The 19,238-nt window shown below is 37.4% G+C and overlaps 1 protein-coding gene across 1 annotated transcript in view; it reads right to left on the reverse strand.

Moving 5' to 3' along the window:
- Positions 1 to 481: 481 nt before the first annotated feature.
- The window catches only part of LOC110446009 (inactive rhomboid protein 1-like), a 19,193-nt gene continuing 436 nt past the window's right edge, over positions 482 to 19,238 (reverse strand). The window contains exons 2-15 of the mRNA XM_021490939.1: positions 18,081 to 18,247; positions 16,454 to 16,790; positions 16,000 to 16,113; positions 15,687 to 15,793; positions 15,158 to 15,397; positions 11,704 to 11,815; positions 10,960 to 11,034; positions 10,633 to 10,794; positions 10,311 to 10,399; positions 9,883 to 9,949; positions 5,840 to 6,025; positions 4,783 to 4,883; positions 4,436 to 4,589; positions 482 to 2,418 (exon numbers count right to left, since the gene is read on the reverse strand). Coding sequence (XP_021346614.1) covers positions 1,975 to 2,418; positions 4,436 to 4,589; positions 4,783 to 4,883; positions 5,840 to 6,025; positions 9,883 to 9,949; positions 10,311 to 10,399; positions 10,633 to 10,794; positions 10,960 to 11,034; positions 11,704 to 11,815; positions 15,158 to 15,397; positions 15,687 to 15,793; positions 16,000 to 16,113; positions 16,454 to 16,790; positions 18,081 to 18,238 — 2,346 coding nt within the window. The 5' untranslated portion in view covers positions 18,239 to 18,247 and the 3' untranslated portion in view covers positions 482 to 1,974. The remainder of the gene's footprint in view (positions 2,419 to 4,435; positions 4,590 to 4,782; positions 4,884 to 5,839; positions 6,026 to 9,882; positions 9,950 to 10,310; positions 10,400 to 10,632; positions 10,795 to 10,959; positions 11,035 to 11,703; positions 11,816 to 15,157; positions 15,398 to 15,686; positions 15,794 to 15,999; positions 16,114 to 16,453; positions 16,791 to 18,080; positions 18,248 to 19,238) is intronic.

The following is a 19,238-nucleotide window of genomic DNA, read 5'->3' on the forward strand; positions in this document are numbered from 1 at the left end:
AGTTTGAGTGTAGTATGAACATCGGGGTTCACTGGTTCAGTTTGAGTGTAGCATCAACATCGGGGTTCACTGGTTCATTTTGAGTGTAGTATCAACATCGGGGTTCACTGGTTAAGTTTGAGAGTAGTATCAACATCGGGGTTCACTGGTTCAGATTGAGTGTAGTATTAACATCAGGGTTCACTGGTTCAGTTTGAGTGTAGTTTAACATCAGTGTTCACTGGTTCAGTTTGAGTGTAGTATCAACATCAGTTGAAGAAGGAGTGTTTACTAGTTTATAGGGGCTAGAGATTGTTTCATTGAAATTGAGAACTCACAGACATCACAATTACCCTGGAAACTTGATCATCAATATTTACCACCATTTCTTTTGAATTTTCATTATGACAAATTTTTTATCCTACAAGATTTTTTTCTGATACAGCCAGATTCATACACATGTAGATGATTAATTATACTTAGAAACAACAATGAAAGGTGATTTTACTTTGCACTTTATTTTAAAGAATATAAGATTAGTCATGTAGATGGCCACCTTTACAAGCAGTATAAAAATTTGGTCTAAAGGCATACAAATACATCATAATAAATATAGTTTATCACAGATCAGGAGCATAATGTAAAATACACCTAGTATTTGATGAAATGTATATTATAGTTTTCCTTCTCCACATGTTTTACAAAGAAATTCATATTAAAGAAAAAAAGTTTCTCTGTATATGTAATATCACCTATCTTACCCCAGTAATATTAAGGATAGACCTATTTAACCTTAACCTCAACAAATCTATAAAAGTGAGAAAAAAAATACAAATAAATAATTATTGCATAAGCTACAAATTTTAGAGCTCTGATGAAACTTGTGCATAAGTAAAAATAAATATATGAAGGCAGACATGTTACCTTACATCCTATGACAGCAGACTAACTGTTAGTTGAAAGTAGTACTTGTATTATAATCTTTGTCTCACATTCTCTCAATGATTCTTAAAAATATTAATATTCACAAGGCTTAAAATAAACTGTATCTAACGATATGGCAGATGATGTAAGGATGCAGATTTAAAGATGGATTAAATTATAGTTATATTCATTTTTTATCAAAATACGGTAATGTTGGAAATAGTTAAGCACTATAAAATGTTGAGTATTCTCATCAGTGAACCAAATCAATATACCAATAAGATTTTGTAGAGCTTCCTATTCAGTATTTGGTAGATAATTATGATGTATAAAGAACATGATCTGAACTATTTTTTATCATGGTTTCAACTTTTGTGTTTGTCTGTTTTTTTATGGTTAGAGTATATTCAATATCACAGCAGGCACATGTATATGTATAAAAGTTACTATGACAATGATGACATAACATATGCCAGCAACAGATAATTATAATAACTTCAAAACAGACCTTCAATAAAAGTCCATACCTACATACAGGTATGAACCGCTTTACCTACGGTACTTGTGACTAATGTCTGTTAAGGAGGTTCATTTAACCAACTTAAAGTTGTGCGGTCTTAAAATTGCTACAAATAATGATGCTATAAATTCAAACATGGTAGCGTGAATGTTAACCAATTAATAACAACATGGACATTGAACAGCATACAATATAATGGTTTATTTAAGTAGAATAATCTAATACATGTGATAAGTACTGAAAACATTCAGGATTTAAATGATCTAGATTAAAATAATTCCTAAAAAAAATAATCAAACTCAATAATGTCCATGAAATTTCACGCACAATTTTACTGTTCAATTCTTGGCAACTGCATAATATTTTTCTTCACTTTCAGAAAGCATTGTGTTGTTTTCAGAGCTCCTTTATTGATTAAATTTAAATATTTAAAAAAAAAAAAAAAAAATGTTGCGTATTCAGCGTTAAAATTTATGACTGTAAAATAAGACATGGTAATCTATAGCAGTATTAAATAATTAAGGACGGCATCAGAGAGGCTTTCATATTGGTTAGAGGTTAGAGCTGTAGGTGGACTCCCGATCAATGCCCACCTCCATGTTTTTACAGAAGTTTGTGGTGAATGGGATACAGTTGAAGTACTGACAGCCAGGACAGTTATATAGAGGAAGCACATAAAACAGCACTATAAGAGTTATAAACAGGGCAATGGCGCCCCCCAGTGACAACACAATTCCAATGATCTTCCTTGTCCTGTCCCACTGCCCAAATGACACATAAGGTATAAGTGCAAAGGCTAGCAAGAAACCAAACAGGAAACCGCTGATGTGAGCCCAGTTGTCAATCCACGGCAGCAGCCCCAACAGAAAAAGGAACAAGATGAAACCACCAATCTTCAGGATTGCAATCATCGGTCGCTTCAGCATCTGTACATTCTGTAGTACCTCCACCAGGAGACAGGCCAGGATACCAAACTGGGCACCAGCTGGTCCAACCTGTGTGACAAAATGGAGGTGTAAGTGTACAGAAACAGTGGGGTAATATACAGTTAAACACTAAATAAAACAAATATTGGCTACTGGCATGGCAGCACCACCACCTTCTAAACCAGTTGGTCCCATATAACACATGTATATATATTTACAGTTTATATCAACATTCAATCAATAACAATTGTTCTTGCAAACTAGACCAAATATCTGCATTTCCGGCAGTGCTGGAAAATTCTATCTGACCCACGGGTCTGGATCGCTTACACGCGCAGACTGGTGGGGAATTAAAGTGACCTGCTATTGTTCGTGACGTCATTTTATGATGTTTTGGGGTCAGTCAGGGTCATTAACAATTGCCATCCATGCTGCATATGTAAATGAGAAATGTGCGGACAGTTTACAACTTTACTAGAAGAGCAGCTGTTTTTACGGGTTTTAGGTAATAAGCAAGAAGTAGAATCCATCCCTGATGTGAGGTAAGGATAAGGTTATTCAAACCCTTGGGATAAAATATTGAGCAAAAGACCCTCGGCAAAGCCTCAGGTCTCCTGCTCAATAGTTTATCCCAAGGGTTTGAAGCCGAGGGTCTTTTGCTCAATATTTTATCCCAAGGGTTTGAATAACCTTATCCTTACCTCAAATCAGGGATGGATTCTATTATTCCGCATATTGGAGTTATCATCTCATAACGTGACCAAAGAATGTGACAAGTTTCCATGACCTTGGCAACAATATATGTGGGCGGAGCTATGCAAATTTTGAAAGAATGAGACACAATTGTGCGACGTCATCAACAGTAGATGTTGGCGGAGTTATCCAAGGCTTATGCAAATTTCAGGCTGTTACTTTTACTGAACTGATCAAACCTTAACATGTTTTAAAATGAAAGTTCCATTTATCAGACTAATGAATGAAATAGCTATAAACCATTCACAGAAAAATGCTGTAAATATAAGGAATAGTTTTCTGTTTTGGTTATGAGGTGAAAACTACAGTTGAGCATGTATAAATTTAATTATGACAAAGCCATCTACTATAAATTTAATTATGACAAAGCCATCTACTATAAATTTAATTATGACAATGCCGTCTACTATAAATTTAATTATGACAAAGCCATCTACTATAAATTTAATTATGACAAAGCCATCTACTATAAATTTAATTATGACAAAGCCACCTACTATAAATTTATCACCTCATAAACCTGACCAAAATAGAAAACTATTCCTAAAATATATTAGATCTGTTCTTTTTCAGGTCTTTTGCCAATTTGTCCTTTCATGTTGGTATTGCTATGGAATTAGAGCAAACCTTATGATATCTTACAATTTTCTATAATGTAGATATCTTACAATTTTCTATAATGTAGATATCTTACAAATGTAGTTTAACCTCCAGGTTATTAACTTTATTATATTTATAATCTTGTAATATCATTAAGTTGCTATTTGAAAAACTAAACAATACTGCACCAAAGACGAATGCACACCAATAGATCTAGAACTAAAGTGATAACTGCTTAGAAACCATGTTGGATGTCTAGAATTATGGGATCCCTATAATGTGTCATTTTTTCGCAAGGTAGACTATATCTACAAAGTACCAATAACCAGTATGATAAAAATTGCACCAATTAAACAAACTTTATGATACATGTAGTATAATTCTCAGTCAATCTAGTTAAGTAACAGATGGTGATAGATGCTGGTCGTTTTGGTTTCGGGGATCCTGGTAATATCACATTATTCACAAGGATATCTACCAATACCATATACTCCCAAATGAACATCACCATATGAAATTCAGAAATTTTTAGAACCAAAAGTGAACAGATGGACACCAAAATTACTATAGTGCACATCTACTGCACTATTGTGTGAAACTTAGCCCTTGAATATCTGTTTCAAGGACAAAGAAAGGAAAAACTGACCTCAGAAAATAGCTGCAGCCTTAGGGCTTACAAACATGCTGACATCACCCTCATAGCTATATAACTGTTGTTAATCGTCCAACTTACCTCTACATGATAAGGTAGAAAGATGGAACTGGCAAGGTTACCGGCAATTCCACTACCAACGTATATAATTGCCATCCTTATACAGCCTGTTAATTTCTCTATGTCTCTCATGATCAGGAACTGGAACCCAATGGTGATCACCAGATGGAAAACTCTGCAAAGTAAAAAAGAAATCAAATTTAGTTTAGTTCACTTTATCATGACCAAACCAGAGTATTTAAATTGTGTGTATCAAACCAACATCTATATTCTACAGTAATCAGTACAAAAAATGAACCTAAATGTTGGATTCAAAAGAACGTTCAATCTTTTTGTCCAGGTACACTAAACGTGTTAATTCAACTTACCCTCCATGTAAAAACATTGAGGTCCATAACCTGTAGAACTGATCTGGTGCCAAATCGTCAGAGAAGGGGATCATTCCGCAGATCTGTGTCAAACAACTCGCCTGGACAAATGACAGAAAACCGTCCATTACATAATGAAACCTGATCTGATACCAACACAAAACTTTAGATTACATAATCGAGCGTGACAAAGACAACTGATGGTTTTGGATTACAATATCCCAAACAACTGATGGTTTTGGATTACAATATCCCAAACAACTGATGGTTTTGGATTACAATATCCCAAACAACTGAGGCAAGGCTTTGTTTTCAGATTATACTGTTAAACACGAGGGACAATTTTTGACTTAAGGTTGCAGAAATGAACATGACAAATTTATAATTTTAAAATTATACAGTAAATCACAATATGGACAAGGTTTTGGTTTTAGATTAAACTGTTGAACTTGATAGAGATAACGTTATGATTTTATTCAATAAGATTCATCAGTTTGGACATATGTAATATCAAAGTTTTACTTTATACACAAACATTTAATACGTACATTTTTTGTGTGTAAAGTAACATTTTGATATTAAGTTATGATTTAGGTTACACAGTCAAATACAAAGTTCTGATTTTAGATTACACTGGTTTTAGTTTGATACACATTTACACGGTATATTAAACCAAAGATCTTGCTTCCACATGTTTCAAGATCTGCATGGTTAAGTACAGAGACTATATTTATAACTGTCTTCCTTGTCAAACCATGATCTGATAATACAAGATACACAGGAACTAAATGTAAACGATTTATATGTCTAGATCATTACCATATTTGTAGTAATCACTGTACATGTACTTCCATATTTTTGGCAGTTCTTAAAGTGATTTAAGACCCCCTCACCATCAAAACACACTCTTTATTCTTGCCTCCAATTGTTAACTATAACATACACTACAGTATATATACGAGACTTCAGTCTTGTATTAGGAATACAGTATGTATACATATTCCAAACTACTAGGTAATTTTGAACAGAGTATGTTTGAACCGATTGACCAACTGACCTGTGCACACAAGTATTTGTTCTCGTGGTAATAGCCCTTGACAAAGTTACAGTGTTCTCGTGTTGTTATCATACACTCTCCCTGTATCCCATGGCAACAGGGTCGGCCGCTGATCTCACAGGTCATGTGACGTCCCTCACTAACCACCGTCGTGTTGCTTGATGGTTTACTTGTTTCCTCACAGTACTGAAAAACAAGCCAAAGATTATCTTCAGGATAATAAAAACAATGGTTATCGGTACATTTAACATAGTAAGATGCGTAATGACCACACCTAGGTATACTGGAAACATTTAAAACGTTAATGAACAGTCTCCCTATAATCTATACTGAACATGGCTCTATAGCTTATGACCATGTACAGGTCAATGGCTCTAGTTTATGACCATGTACAGGTCAATGGCTCTAGCTTATGACCATGTACAGGTCACCGATTCTAGCTTATGACCATGTACCGGTCACCAATTCTAGCTTATGACCATGTACAGGTCACCAATTCAAGCCTATGACCATGTACAGGTCCCCAATTCAAGCCTATGACCATGTACAGGTCCCCAATTCAAGCCTATGATCATGTACCGGTCACCAGTTCAAGCTTATGACCATGTTCAAGTCACCGATTCTAGCTTATGACCATGTACAGGTCACCAATTCTAGCCTATGATCATGTACAAGTCACCGATTCTAGCCAATGGCCATGTACAGGTCACCAATTCTAGGCTATGATCATGTACAGGTCACCAATTCTAGCTTATGATCATGTACAGGTCACCGGCTCTAGCTTATGACCATGTACCGGTCCCCAATTCTAGCTTATGACCATGTACAGGTCACCGATTCTAGCTTATGATCATGTACAGGTCAATGGCTCTAGCTTATGACCATGTACAGGACAATGGCTCTAGTTTATGACCATGTACAGGTCAATGGCTCTAGCTTATGACCATTTACAGGTCAATGGCTCTAGCTTATGACCATGTACCGGTCGCCAATTCTAGCTTATGATCATGTACAGGTCACAAATTCAAGCCTATGATCATGTACAGGTCTCCAATCCAAGCCTATGACCATGTACAGGTCACCAATTCTAGCTTATGACTATGTACCGGTCACCAATTCTAGCCTATGATCATGTACAAGTCACCGATTCTAGCCAATGACCATGTACAGGTCACCAATTCTAGCTTATGACTATGTACCGGTCACCAATTCAAGCCTATGATCATGTACGAGTCACCAGTTCTAGCTTATGACTATGTACCGGTCACCAATTCTAGCCTATGATCATGTACAAGTCACCGATTCTAGCCAATGACCATGTACAGGTCCCCAATTCTAGCCTATGATCATGTACAGGTCACCAATTCAAGCCTATGATCATGTACCGGTCACCAGTTCAAGCTTATGACCATGTACAAGTCACCGATTCTAGCTTATGACCATGTACAGGTCAATGGCTCTAGCTTATGACCATGTACAAGTCACCGATTGTAGCTTATGACCATGTACAAGTCACCGATTGTAGCTTATGACCATGTATAGTCACATATTCTAGCTTATGACCATGTACAAGTCACTGATTCTAGCTTATGACCATGTACAGGTCACCAATTCTAGCCTATGACCATGTATAGTCACATATTCTAGCTTATGACCATGTACAAGTCACCAATTCTAGCTTATGATCATGTACAAGTAACCAATTCAAGCCTATGACCATGTATAGTCACAGATTCTAGCTTATGATCATGTACAAGTAACCAATTCAAGCCTATGACCATGTACAGGTCACCAATTCTAGCCTATGACCATGTATAGTCACAGATTCTAGCTTATGATCATGTACAAGTAACCAATTCGAGCCTATGACCATGTATAGTCACAGATTCTAGCTTATGACCATGTACAAGTCACTGATTCTAGCTTATGACCATGTATAAGTCACAGATTCTAGCCTATGATCATGTACAAGTCACCGATTCTAGCCTATGACCATGTACAAGTCACCAATTTTAGCCTATGACCATGTACAATTCACCGATTTTAGCTTATGACCATGATCAGGTCACCAATTCAAGACTATGATCATGTACAAGTCCCCAATTCTAGCCTATGACCATGTCCAGGTCACCAATTCAAGACTATGATCATGTACAAGTCACCGATTCTAGCTTTTGACCATGTACAAGTCACCAATTTTAGCTTATGATCATGTACAACTCACCAATTCTAGCCTATGACCATGTCCAGGTCACCAATTCAAGCCTATGATCATGTACAGGTCACCAATTCTAGCTTATGACCATGTACAAGTCACCGATTCTAGCTTATGACCATGTACAAGTCACCAATTCTAGCTTATGATCATGTACAAGTCACCGATTCTAGCCTATGATCATGTACAAGTAACCGATTCAAGACTATGACCATGTACAAGTCACCAATTCTAGCCTATGACCATGTACAGGTCACCAATTCTAGCTTATGACCATGTACAAGTCACAGATTCTAGCTTATGACCATGTACAGGTCACTAGTTTGTTTAATGGATTACATATTCTTATAGAAAGAAAATACATAATAAATAGTAAATAAAAATTATTGTGAGAAATCCATACTTCCCCACCTGTGACAAATTTCAGTATCAAAAGCAAACATATGGCTATAACTCTATATGCATATGGGAATAAGATCTGATTTCAGTATGTAACACTTCACCATCCCATGATGTACTCACTTAATTTACTCACATAAATCTGCCAATTGCACATGTAAGTGACTCAGTGTACCATGTGATAGGCCCCAGACAAGTGATACATGGTAAACAAAGGATCATAACTCTATGCAAAATGGGACACAAGACCCAATTTCAGTACATGACTCTGCACCATCCTAAGTGGAACTCGCATACAAAATTTTGCGATAATTGCTGACAGAGTATATGAGATAATGAGACACACTGACTAGCATAGTGCAAGTCTAGAGTCCCTCCAGTAGTATTGGTTTGGTTTGGTTAAGTACTGTTTAATGTCCTATCAACAGCTATGGTCATTTAAGGATGGCCTCCCCTGTGTATGCGTGTGTATTGGGAGGCTGCGATATGTTCGTGTTTATCTCCTTGTGATAGAGCGGAACTGATGCCGACTTTATAGTGCTACCTCACTGAAACATACTGCCAAAGACATCCAAAAGGACACCCCACCCGGTCACATTAACTGACAACAGGCGAACCAGTCGTCCCACTCCTAAATTGCTAAGTGTTAAGCAGGAGTAGAAACTACCATTTTTACGTCTCTGGTTACAGACTCTGGTATGTCTCGGCCATGGGACAGAACCCAAAGCCTTCCTCACAGGGGCAAACACTCAACTAAAGGCGAAGAGTTAGGCATTGTCAAGGGTGACATTAGGAAGAAGAAAGATATTTAGAAATAAGAGAAAAGATAAGATCCCAAATTTAGTCGCCTCTTACGATCATGCAATGGGGGCAGCAGGTACAATTCTTACGTCCTACCTGCAGGGACTCCTCAAGGAGTACCAGTGGGGGACTAATAATCATTCAGTACAATTCTTACGTCCTACCTGCAGGGACTTCTCCAGTAGTACCAGTCGGGGACTAATAATCATTCAGTACAATTCTTACGTCCTACCTGCAGGGACTCGTCCAGTAGTACCAGTGGGGGACTAATAATCATTCAGTACAATTCTTACGTCCTACCTGCAGGGACTCCTCCAGTAGTACCAGTGGGGGACTAATAATCATTCAGTACCAATCTTACGTCCTACCTGCAGGGACTCGTCCAGTAGTACCAGTCGGGGACTAATAATCATTCAGTACAATTCTTACGTCCTACCTGCAGGGACTTCTCCAGTAGTACCAGTGGGGGCCTAATAATCATTCAGTACAATTTTTACGTCCTACCTGCAGGGACTCGTCCAGTAGTACCAGTGGGGGACTAATAATCATTCAGTAAAGCATTGCTAGATCATCAGCTTCATCAACAGAGTTAGCATCATAGCTGAACATAAAAGATAAGGAGACTTACCGGCCATTTTGTTAGAGAATTCTTGTCCCACACAAATGGTTGAACTGATGCAGGTTTGGTACAATAGCTGGAAAACAATACATTTCAGTAATAAATACTGCTCTCTATAACAGGGTAGTGTTTCTCTAGTTGTACATATAAGGTGTTTATAGCACACGAGTGGATGTGTACATTTCGACTAGAAAAGAGTGCTGTCTGAGATGTCAAATCAAATGTATGCCTCACTTTACATTTACTTCATACCTACATGTGTTTTTCATTCAGATATTTTCTGCAAAATAGTTTTCATGATTGCTCTAATTAATATTCAATTTGCTTCCACATACTGTAAGATGTAAGTCCTCTTCACACAACTCACCTGTGACATTGCATGACTTATTATACAGATGATAATAGTAGATCAGATCCTACTGTGATATGTGACTTACTTGGGATCCTGACCACAAACTGCACCTGCAACAAAGCCTCCCTTCCCTGGATTTGTTGAGTTCCATTTCATGAAAGTGTTTAATGTTGGCTGGAAAGATATAAAAATAATAATATATTTGAATGATAGGTAATAGTAGTTTTAAGTATATGAGGAAGGAGAGTGATGGGAGGTAAAAGTATTATGGATTACAGTACTTTAGTAGATAATGGATTCTGCACAATGAAGTCAATAGCTTTATTTGATCAGAAATAACAAATTATTATAAATACTTGCTGTAAAAATGATTTAAGAATCATTTTATTATAAAAACCAGAGTCTACCTCACACAGGTCCTTGACAGTCTGGGTACAGCCGGAGCCATCATCTCTCACACAACACCCCGACCTGTCCTCCTCTGCTTGGTCCTTCCCTATCCCATTCCAAATATTCTCATCACGTCTCATACAAGGGGAATATTTCGCTCCAAGATGGATCAGATCAGCCTACAAACATTTAGTAAAATATCAGTACAAACCAACAAACTTATCAAACCCAATATATCTCCAAAACTAAAGATGTTTTGAAAATTGTTAGCAGTTTTAAGTAATAAAAAGTTTCCTATTAAGGTTGTAAACACAAATATATCTAAAACGAATTTGTTTAACTACCTGGCGAGGTCCTATCCACAAGTTGTCATTCTCCACGTAGCGAATGTTCTCTATAGCTAAGTTGGGCATCATCACCTAAAAAAAATGTAAAGATTAGCAAGCAGAGTCTTTTACAGAGATTTATATATCAATGAAAAAAATGTCATTCAATTAGGAAACTGTTCTCTGTTAGGAGAAAACTTGTACCATGTCAGATTAGTTACGAGATTTTTTCTGTAAACCTGTTCAGAACTTCATACATGTAGTTACAATTCTGAATAGAATAAAGTTTTTAAGTCTTGTTTTATATTTTTCATGTTTCTAAATGGTGGCAAGAAAAATTAATTCAGTTTGAGGAGGTGAGAGCAAAACAATAATGTCCCCTCATCTATTATACCACATTCAACACAATTATCTCCCCTCATCTTCTATACCACATTCAACACAATTATCTCCCCTCATCTATTATACCACATTCAAAACAATTATCTCCCCTCATCTATTATACCACATTCAAAACATCGGATTTCTTCAACCAGCAATAATGTCCCCTGTTTTCTTTGATAAGCTGGGGATAAAAAATGTTTAATTAATACACAAGTACCAGGTAAATAATATAATGATCTAAGATTAAATTTGTCTGGTATTAAGAAATGATGAACCCCATATTTATTCAAATACTTTATGTATTAACATACACAATATCTATTGTGCTCTTTTACAATATTTCACTTAAGAATAACATTACTAAATATGAATACTTACATATTTTGTTTCAGCTGTTTCTCCTGTTCCTATTGGAGCAATGCCATACACAGCCACAGATACAATGAAACACAGGATCTGGACAATGGTCACCCAGTAGGTAAAGTACGGCCTGTAAAACAACGGTCAGTCTAGTAAGTAAAATACGGCCTGTAAAAAAATGGCCAGTCTAGTAAGTAAAGTACGGCCTGTAGAACAACGGTCACCCAGTAGGTAAAGTACGGCCTGTAAAAAATGGCCAGTCTAGTAAGTAAAGTACGGCCTGTAAAACAACAGTCACCCAGTAGGTAAAGTACGGCCTGTAAAACAATGGTCAGTCTAGTAAGTAAAGTACGGCCTGTAAAACAACAGTCACCCAGTAGGTAAAGTACGGCCTGTAAAAAGTGGCCAGTCTAGAAAGTAAAGTACGGCCTGTAAAACAATGGTCAGTCTAACTAGTAAGTAAAGTACGGCCTGTAAAACAACAGGCACCCAGTAGGTAAAGTACGGCCTGTAAAACAACGGTCAGTCTAGGAAGTAAAGTACGGCCTGTAAAACAACGGTCAGTCTAGGAAGTAAAGTACGGCCTGTAAAACAACGGTCAGTCTGGTAAGTAAAGTACGGCCTGTAAAACAACAGTCACCCAGTAGGAAAAGTACAGCCTGTACAAAAATGGTCACCCAGTAAGAAAAGTACGGCCTGTAAAACAACAGTCACCCAGTAGGTAAAGTACAGCCTGTACAAAAATGGTCACCCAGTAAGTAAAGTACGGCCTGTAAAACAACGGTCAGTCTAGTAAGTAAAGTACGGCCTGTAAAACAATGGTCAGTCTAACTAGTAAGTAAAGTACGGTCTGTAAAACAATGGTCAGTCTAGTAAGTAAAGTATGGCCTGTAAAACAACGGTCATCCAGTAGGTAAAGTACGGCCTGTAAAACAACAGTCACCCAGTAGGTTAAGTACTGCCTGTAAAACAAGAGTACCGCGGGGCGGAACAAAATATGCCCGTCGAATGCCATATAGTGTTATATACTTTCTTACATTGAAACAAGATCTGCATCATTCTAAGAGTGGTTAGCTGATAATGCTATAAAAAATGTAGGAGATTCTAAGAGTGGTTAGCTGATAATGCTATAAAAAATTTAGGAGAAAATCTTTGGACAAAAAATCAAATACTGAAATGACAAAGGGCAATAACGTTTGGAAAAATTGTCGAATCAAAATTCTTTTAAGGGAGACACAACTTCATATCATGATTATAATGTATACCAAGTTTCAAAGAGATCGTCGAAAAATGAAGGAGGAGATCTCCCGACAACATTCAAATACTGAAATGAACAAAGAGCAATAACTTTTGGAAAAATTGTCGAATCAAAATTCTTTTGTGGGAGACACAACTTCATGTCATGATTATAATGTAAACCAAGTTTCAAATAGATCGGTTGAAAAATGATCAGGAGATTGCCCGACAAACAAAGTTTACGCCAGACGGACAACGCCATACCATAATACTACCGTCAAATTTGACGGTCGTACAAAACAACGGTCAGTCTAGTAAGTAAAGTACGGCCTGTAAAACAATGGTCAGTCTAGTAAGTAAAGTACGGCCTGTAAAACAACGGTCAGTCTAGTAAGTAAAGTATGGCTTGTAAAACAACGGTCACCCAGTAGGTTAAGTACGGCCTGTAAAAAAATGGTCAGACTAGTAAGTAAAGTACGGCCTGTAAAACAATGGTCAGCCTAATAAGTAAAGTATGGCCTGTAAAACAATGGTCAGTCTAGTAAGTTAATTATGACCCGTAAAACAACGGTCAGTCTAGTAAGTAAAGTATGGCCTGTAAAACAATGGTCAGCCAGTAAGTAAAGTACGGCATGTAAAACAACGGTCAGCCAGTAGGTAAAGTACAACCTGTAAAACAACGGTCACCCAGTAGGTAAAGTACGGCCTGTAGAACAATGGTCAGTCTAGTAAGTAAAGAATGGCCTGTAAAACAACGATCATCCAGTAGGTAAAGTACAGCCTGTAAAACAACGGTCAGCCAGTGGGTAAAGTACGGCCTGTAAAACAACGGTCAGTCTAGTAAGTAAAGTACGGCCTGTAAAACAACGGTCAGTCTAGTAAGTAAAGTATGGCCTGTAAAACAACGGTCAGCCAGTAGGTAAAGTACGGCCTGTAAAACAATGGTCACCCAGTAGGTAAAGTACGGCCTGTAAAACAATGGTCAGTCTAGTAAGTAAAGTATGGCCTGTAAAACAACGGTCATCCAGTAGGTAAAGTACGGCCTGTAGAACAATGGTCAGTCTAGTAAATAAAGTATGGCCTGTAAAACAACGGTCATCCAGTAGGTAAAGTACGGCCTGTAAAACAACGGTCAGCCAGTAGATAAAGTACGGCCTGTAAAACAAAGGTCACCCAGTAGGTAAAGTACGGCCTGTAAAACAACGGTCATCCAGTGGGTAAAGTACGGCCTGTAAAACAACGGTCAGCCAGTGGGTAAAGTACGGCCTGTAAAACAACGGTCAGTCTAGTAAGTAAAATACGGCCTGTAAAACAATGGTCAGCCAGTAGGTAAAGTACGGCCTGTAGAACAATGGTCAGGCTAGTAAGTAAAGTATGGCCTGTAAAACAATGGTTACCCAGTAGGTAAAGTACGGCCTGTAAAACAATGTTCAGTCTAGTAAGTAAAGTATGGCCTGTAAAACAATGGTCACCCCGTAGGTAAAGTACAGCCTGTAGAACAATGGTCAGTCTAATAAGTAAAGTATGGCCTGTAAAACAATGGTCACCCAGTAGGTAAAGTACAGCCTGTAGAACAACAGTCAGTCTAGTAAGTAAAGTATGGCCTGTAAAACAACGGTCATCCAGTAGGTAAAGTACGGCCCGTAAAACAATGGTCAGCCAGTAGGTAAAGTACGGCCTGTAAAACAAAGGTCACCCAGTAGGTAAAGTACGGCCTGTAGAACAATGGTCAGTCTAGTAAGTAAAGTATGGCCTGTAAAACAATGGTCACCCAGTAGGTAAAGTACGGCCTGTAAAACAACGGTCAGTCTAGTTAGTAAAATACGGCCTGTAAAACAACGGTCAGTCTAATAAGATTGATCCATGTTTTTAATTATCAGCTACAACATACAGACTGTATGTGACATCACTGCATGAAGAATCTGGCATTGTCTGATCATCAAAATAAAATCGTCAATTTTTGTTTTGCCATGACGTTGTTTATATCTATATAACACAAGTACCAACATATTATCTGCAAACAAAAATCAGTCACAATCTTTCTATAACTGTACACTTTATACAAATTCACTATACTCATAATTGTAAATCAATGTATTTTAACAGAAATATTTTACTCATGTGGTTTATTGAATTATGTAATTGAGGTAAGACAATAGACTTTGGTAAATATATATTAATATGTAAAAGTCATGAATTTTGCAGCATTAAATTCTGTATGTGCAAAGATTGCTACCTGTGATCATCAAAGTCATCAATCTGTGATTTAACATAGGAACTCAATCGGTCGCTACGGAAGCTACGGTTAAATAGACGACCAACAAATCCCATTCCAATCTGTCGCTTATCATGGTCTTCAAGGTCATCCCGTACAACATTGTCAATTCTTTTCATTCCAAAGTGGGACACACTCTCATCCATTTGGTGGCTCTTCTGGTGACCGTAGCGATGTGCTGGTCGCCATCCTTTACTGTGTCTGTATAAGGTAAATGTGACCGACAGAACGTACCTTACAATTATAATATGAATAACAGCCGAAATATATATGTTCTTTAATATTTGTGGGATGACATCTAACCTGATTCACAAAAACCCACAGAGCACTTAAATTACCATTTATATGTTCATCATGAATTTAATATTTAAATGAAATAATAGCCCAAAATATCATTCAAATTTACTTAAAAGGAAGACAAAGTATAAACAATGTTTTTGTTGACCACTGGTTCAGTGTAAACATATCCTTGTTCTACCAGACCACTTACATCTCCATCTCTGCATCTTCTCCGATCTTTTCCATCCTCATTTCTGGGCTAATGGCTGGCTCATCATAGAACACATCATCAACTAGACTGAAGGCATCTTCATAGGACTACAACAGACAGAGCATCCGTAAAGAATACATCAACTAGCTATATATATAGAACACTGTAAAATCACAGCTTTATTCATACTTTGGGTAATTACATTCTAATTGGTAATTTAATTACCAATTAGAATGAAATTGCCCATAGTATGTAATACATCACTGAATTATCATTTTACTTATCATTTTTACATATTATCCTACATCCTTACATGATAGATCATACTAGCTGAAAGGTCGTCTGGGTACTCTCCTGCTAGACTGGCAGGAGCAAAGCTTCTCTGGCGCTGAACACTTGGCTTCCCTCGTAGCTTCTTCCTAACACCCTATTGATGTAAAGACAAATTACAGACAACATCAACTTATCTGCATTTTCATATCAAACATCAGAATATGGCAAATATTGTGAAATTTTCCCGAAATAACCGCTATATATATTATACTACAGCAAAAATATCACTGTTTCTGATATCCATACTGTCTCTTAATTTTCATGCCTCCTTACCTTTTTGATGATTTTTACAATTTTAGAATTTTAGAATCTATTAGTCTTAGTGTATTTGAATAGTTTGAGATAATACAACCTCCCTAGTGAGTCTCAATTCAAAGCAAATAACAGGAACCATAACAATTTTATATTTGGCAGATAAAAAACCTATGACTCACAGCGATACTTTTAACAGTCATCTTAACAACTGAGTCTTTTCTTGGTCTTTTTGGAGGACCCCTTGTTCTGGCATATGTGCTTGTGCTGGAGAGGGGAGTGGTTCTTCTGGATGAATATTCGCTATGTCGAGTAGGATTACGAAGAGGATCGTAAACGTGTGGAACAGCAGGCATATCCCCCAACACATCATCACTGTCTGCCTGGTCCTTTCCTGGCATCTTGTCTTCTCGGAACTTTCCACGATAAAACCGCATTCTTCTGTTATTCCATCGCTGAGATTTGTTGGCATCTTCTTCTCCAACACCAAAGAAGTCTGCAATGCTTGTCTTTATCTTCCTGTGAAACATAACATCAGGAGTTATATCTCTAACAGAGTAAGAATCTGAATGAAAAAATACTGTAAAACAGTACAAGATGCACTCAATCAATACATTTGTATATCTAACAATATACATTACTGGCACAGCTCTGTGTGGAGAAGATATCATACCAGCACACAATCTGTAGCTATAGATTGCCTACACAGCTCTATGTAGAATAGATATTTATTATGATATTATACCAGCACACAATCTGTAGCTATAGATTACGAACACAGCTCAATATGGAATAGATTATAATATCACACAATCGATAGTTATCAAAACATTAAAATATTTTGATCAGTAAAGAATTTTTCCAAGCAAGAAAATGGTTACAGAGACAACCCTATACTGTAATGACTCTCATTGTGGTCTATTGACAGCCTCTTACCAATTCAAGGCTGTTATATGCATTACACAAAGTCTGTATAGCTCCCTACTTACTGTTTTACTCGTGTTTATATCAGTGTTATTGTATACTGACCAAGTTGCCCTACTGGTTGGGACTTGTTATGCCAACAGGTAATGTAAGCTCACTTTGTGCCTTTCTCCCAACAGTGTTATATACAAGGAGCAATTGAGAAAGTTGCAGGGACTTACATGCTGGATTATGTGTAAAAACTGTGCAACTTATGTACTAGACATTGTTCTTCTGGAGTTCGAAACTCAGGAACTGTTGGTTTGTGTATTGCTCGACTGTTTATTCTATCTTGGGTATTGTTCAAAGTTTGACACTAACACTAGTGTGTTATCCTAGACCAGTAAAAAATAAGGTCTAGCAAATGTTCCATACATGTTGGTCCTGCAGACTACTTATATTTCCAGACCCTCAGACTACTTATATTTCCAGACCCTCAGACAACTTATATTTCCAGAACCTCAGACTACTTATCTTTCCAGACCCTCAGACAACTTATATTTCCAGACCCTCAGACTACTTATATTTCCAGACCCTCAGACTATCCAATTTTGATCCGTTCTCAGCATTTACTGAGGCAAGGACAAGTAAAAACAATTAAGACCTTAATTCCTTAACTAGTCCTTTAGACTAGGTAAGGAAAATTGTTAGAGTGTTACCCTGTTGTTGGGAGTGTCCATCGCCATGCGGACGCTTTACAAGACTTCCAACAACAGCAACAAGCTGTGAGTGTTTTTTGGGGCAAGACTTGTGATAATACGGGTAAATACTATCAAGAAGGCATATAAAATTAGAAGTTACAATAGCATAATGGGTCATTCAATTCAGAGAAGGTTAAGATTATACCTGCCAACTCTAGACATGGTGCTTGGCTCCTCCTCATCTTCCTCACCAGCCCCTCGGGCAGCTGGTGCACTGGCTGTAGTCATTCTGGATATCTGACGGTCATACGTCATCCCCATGGTATGGTCATAAGTATTCTGGCGACGGTAATTTCCAGGCATCTTGCTAGTCTGAAACATATATCATTAATGTATGTTTGCTTTGGGCAGAGTACAGATATTAATTATTCAATTAATGTCAGTTATTGCTGGTTTTTACACAAACTTATAAATAAAACGATATTGTTAAATGTGTAGCAGGGGACGTTATAATATATGTGTGTTCATCGACAGTGTTAAGCTGACAGGGTACGGTTATAAGCTTAATTCTATGGCATGTCTGTATGTTGTGTACCAGCTGTGTCACTCTGACCTTTGTTGTTGTTCTCTGTTCACGTGTCCTGTCTGAGGTCTATGTTTTTGTCATGCATTATCTGTAGTCGCTTACTTTTTAGTCAGAGTCTGCTGTCCCTGTGTGCTTCTGTGAATTCTCTGTTGTGATTGGTCCTTTAGTTTTCATATTGTAAAATGTGGGACATATTCGGGATGGTATGTTGTACATGGAGCAGTCGGATGGATTAGTTTACTGTGTGCTGTTACATCTTTTCGTCAGGTATATTTATGGTTAGTTTAGGATTTCTATATAGGGACTTAGTCAGGATGTGGGGGTGAGCGATAGTTTCGAATTATAGTTAGGTCGTATTTAGTATGATGGGATCAGTCTTTACAGGTAGGTAGGTAGGGAAGTATTCGCTTTGTTAGCTAGGCATAGGCTATTGTAATTGTTTTCTATGTATCTTATGTTGTAAATATCTGTTGTAAAAAAATATTATTAATTGTATTTCAAGGCGTTTGTTTTCCCTCTACGACAGTTACAAGTTACCCATCGAACCTGGGTTGGTCTGCAGGGCGAGTCGGGTGCAGTTTGACGTACTGTCAGACAAACTGGGCCCAACACGCTCCTGTTACAAATGTAAAGTAAATATTGAGAGGTGTAGGGTATTATCTTTTACATATAGAATATTTCATTTGAGCTCAACCTCATGAAAAGTGTCCTCTCTTTGTAATTCACCGAGTCACTATATACTTCGTATAGTTCACCAGTTTGTGTGTGTGTTGGGGG

The sequence above is a fragment of the Mizuhopecten yessoensis genome, unplaced genomic scaffold, assembly GCF_002113885.1.
Source record: "Mizuhopecten yessoensis strain PY_sf001 unplaced genomic scaffold, ASM211388v2 scaffold2441, whole genome shotgun sequence".
NCBI classification, from domain to species: domain Eukaryota; kingdom Metazoa; phylum Mollusca; class Bivalvia; order Pectinida; family Pectinidae; genus Mizuhopecten; species Mizuhopecten yessoensis.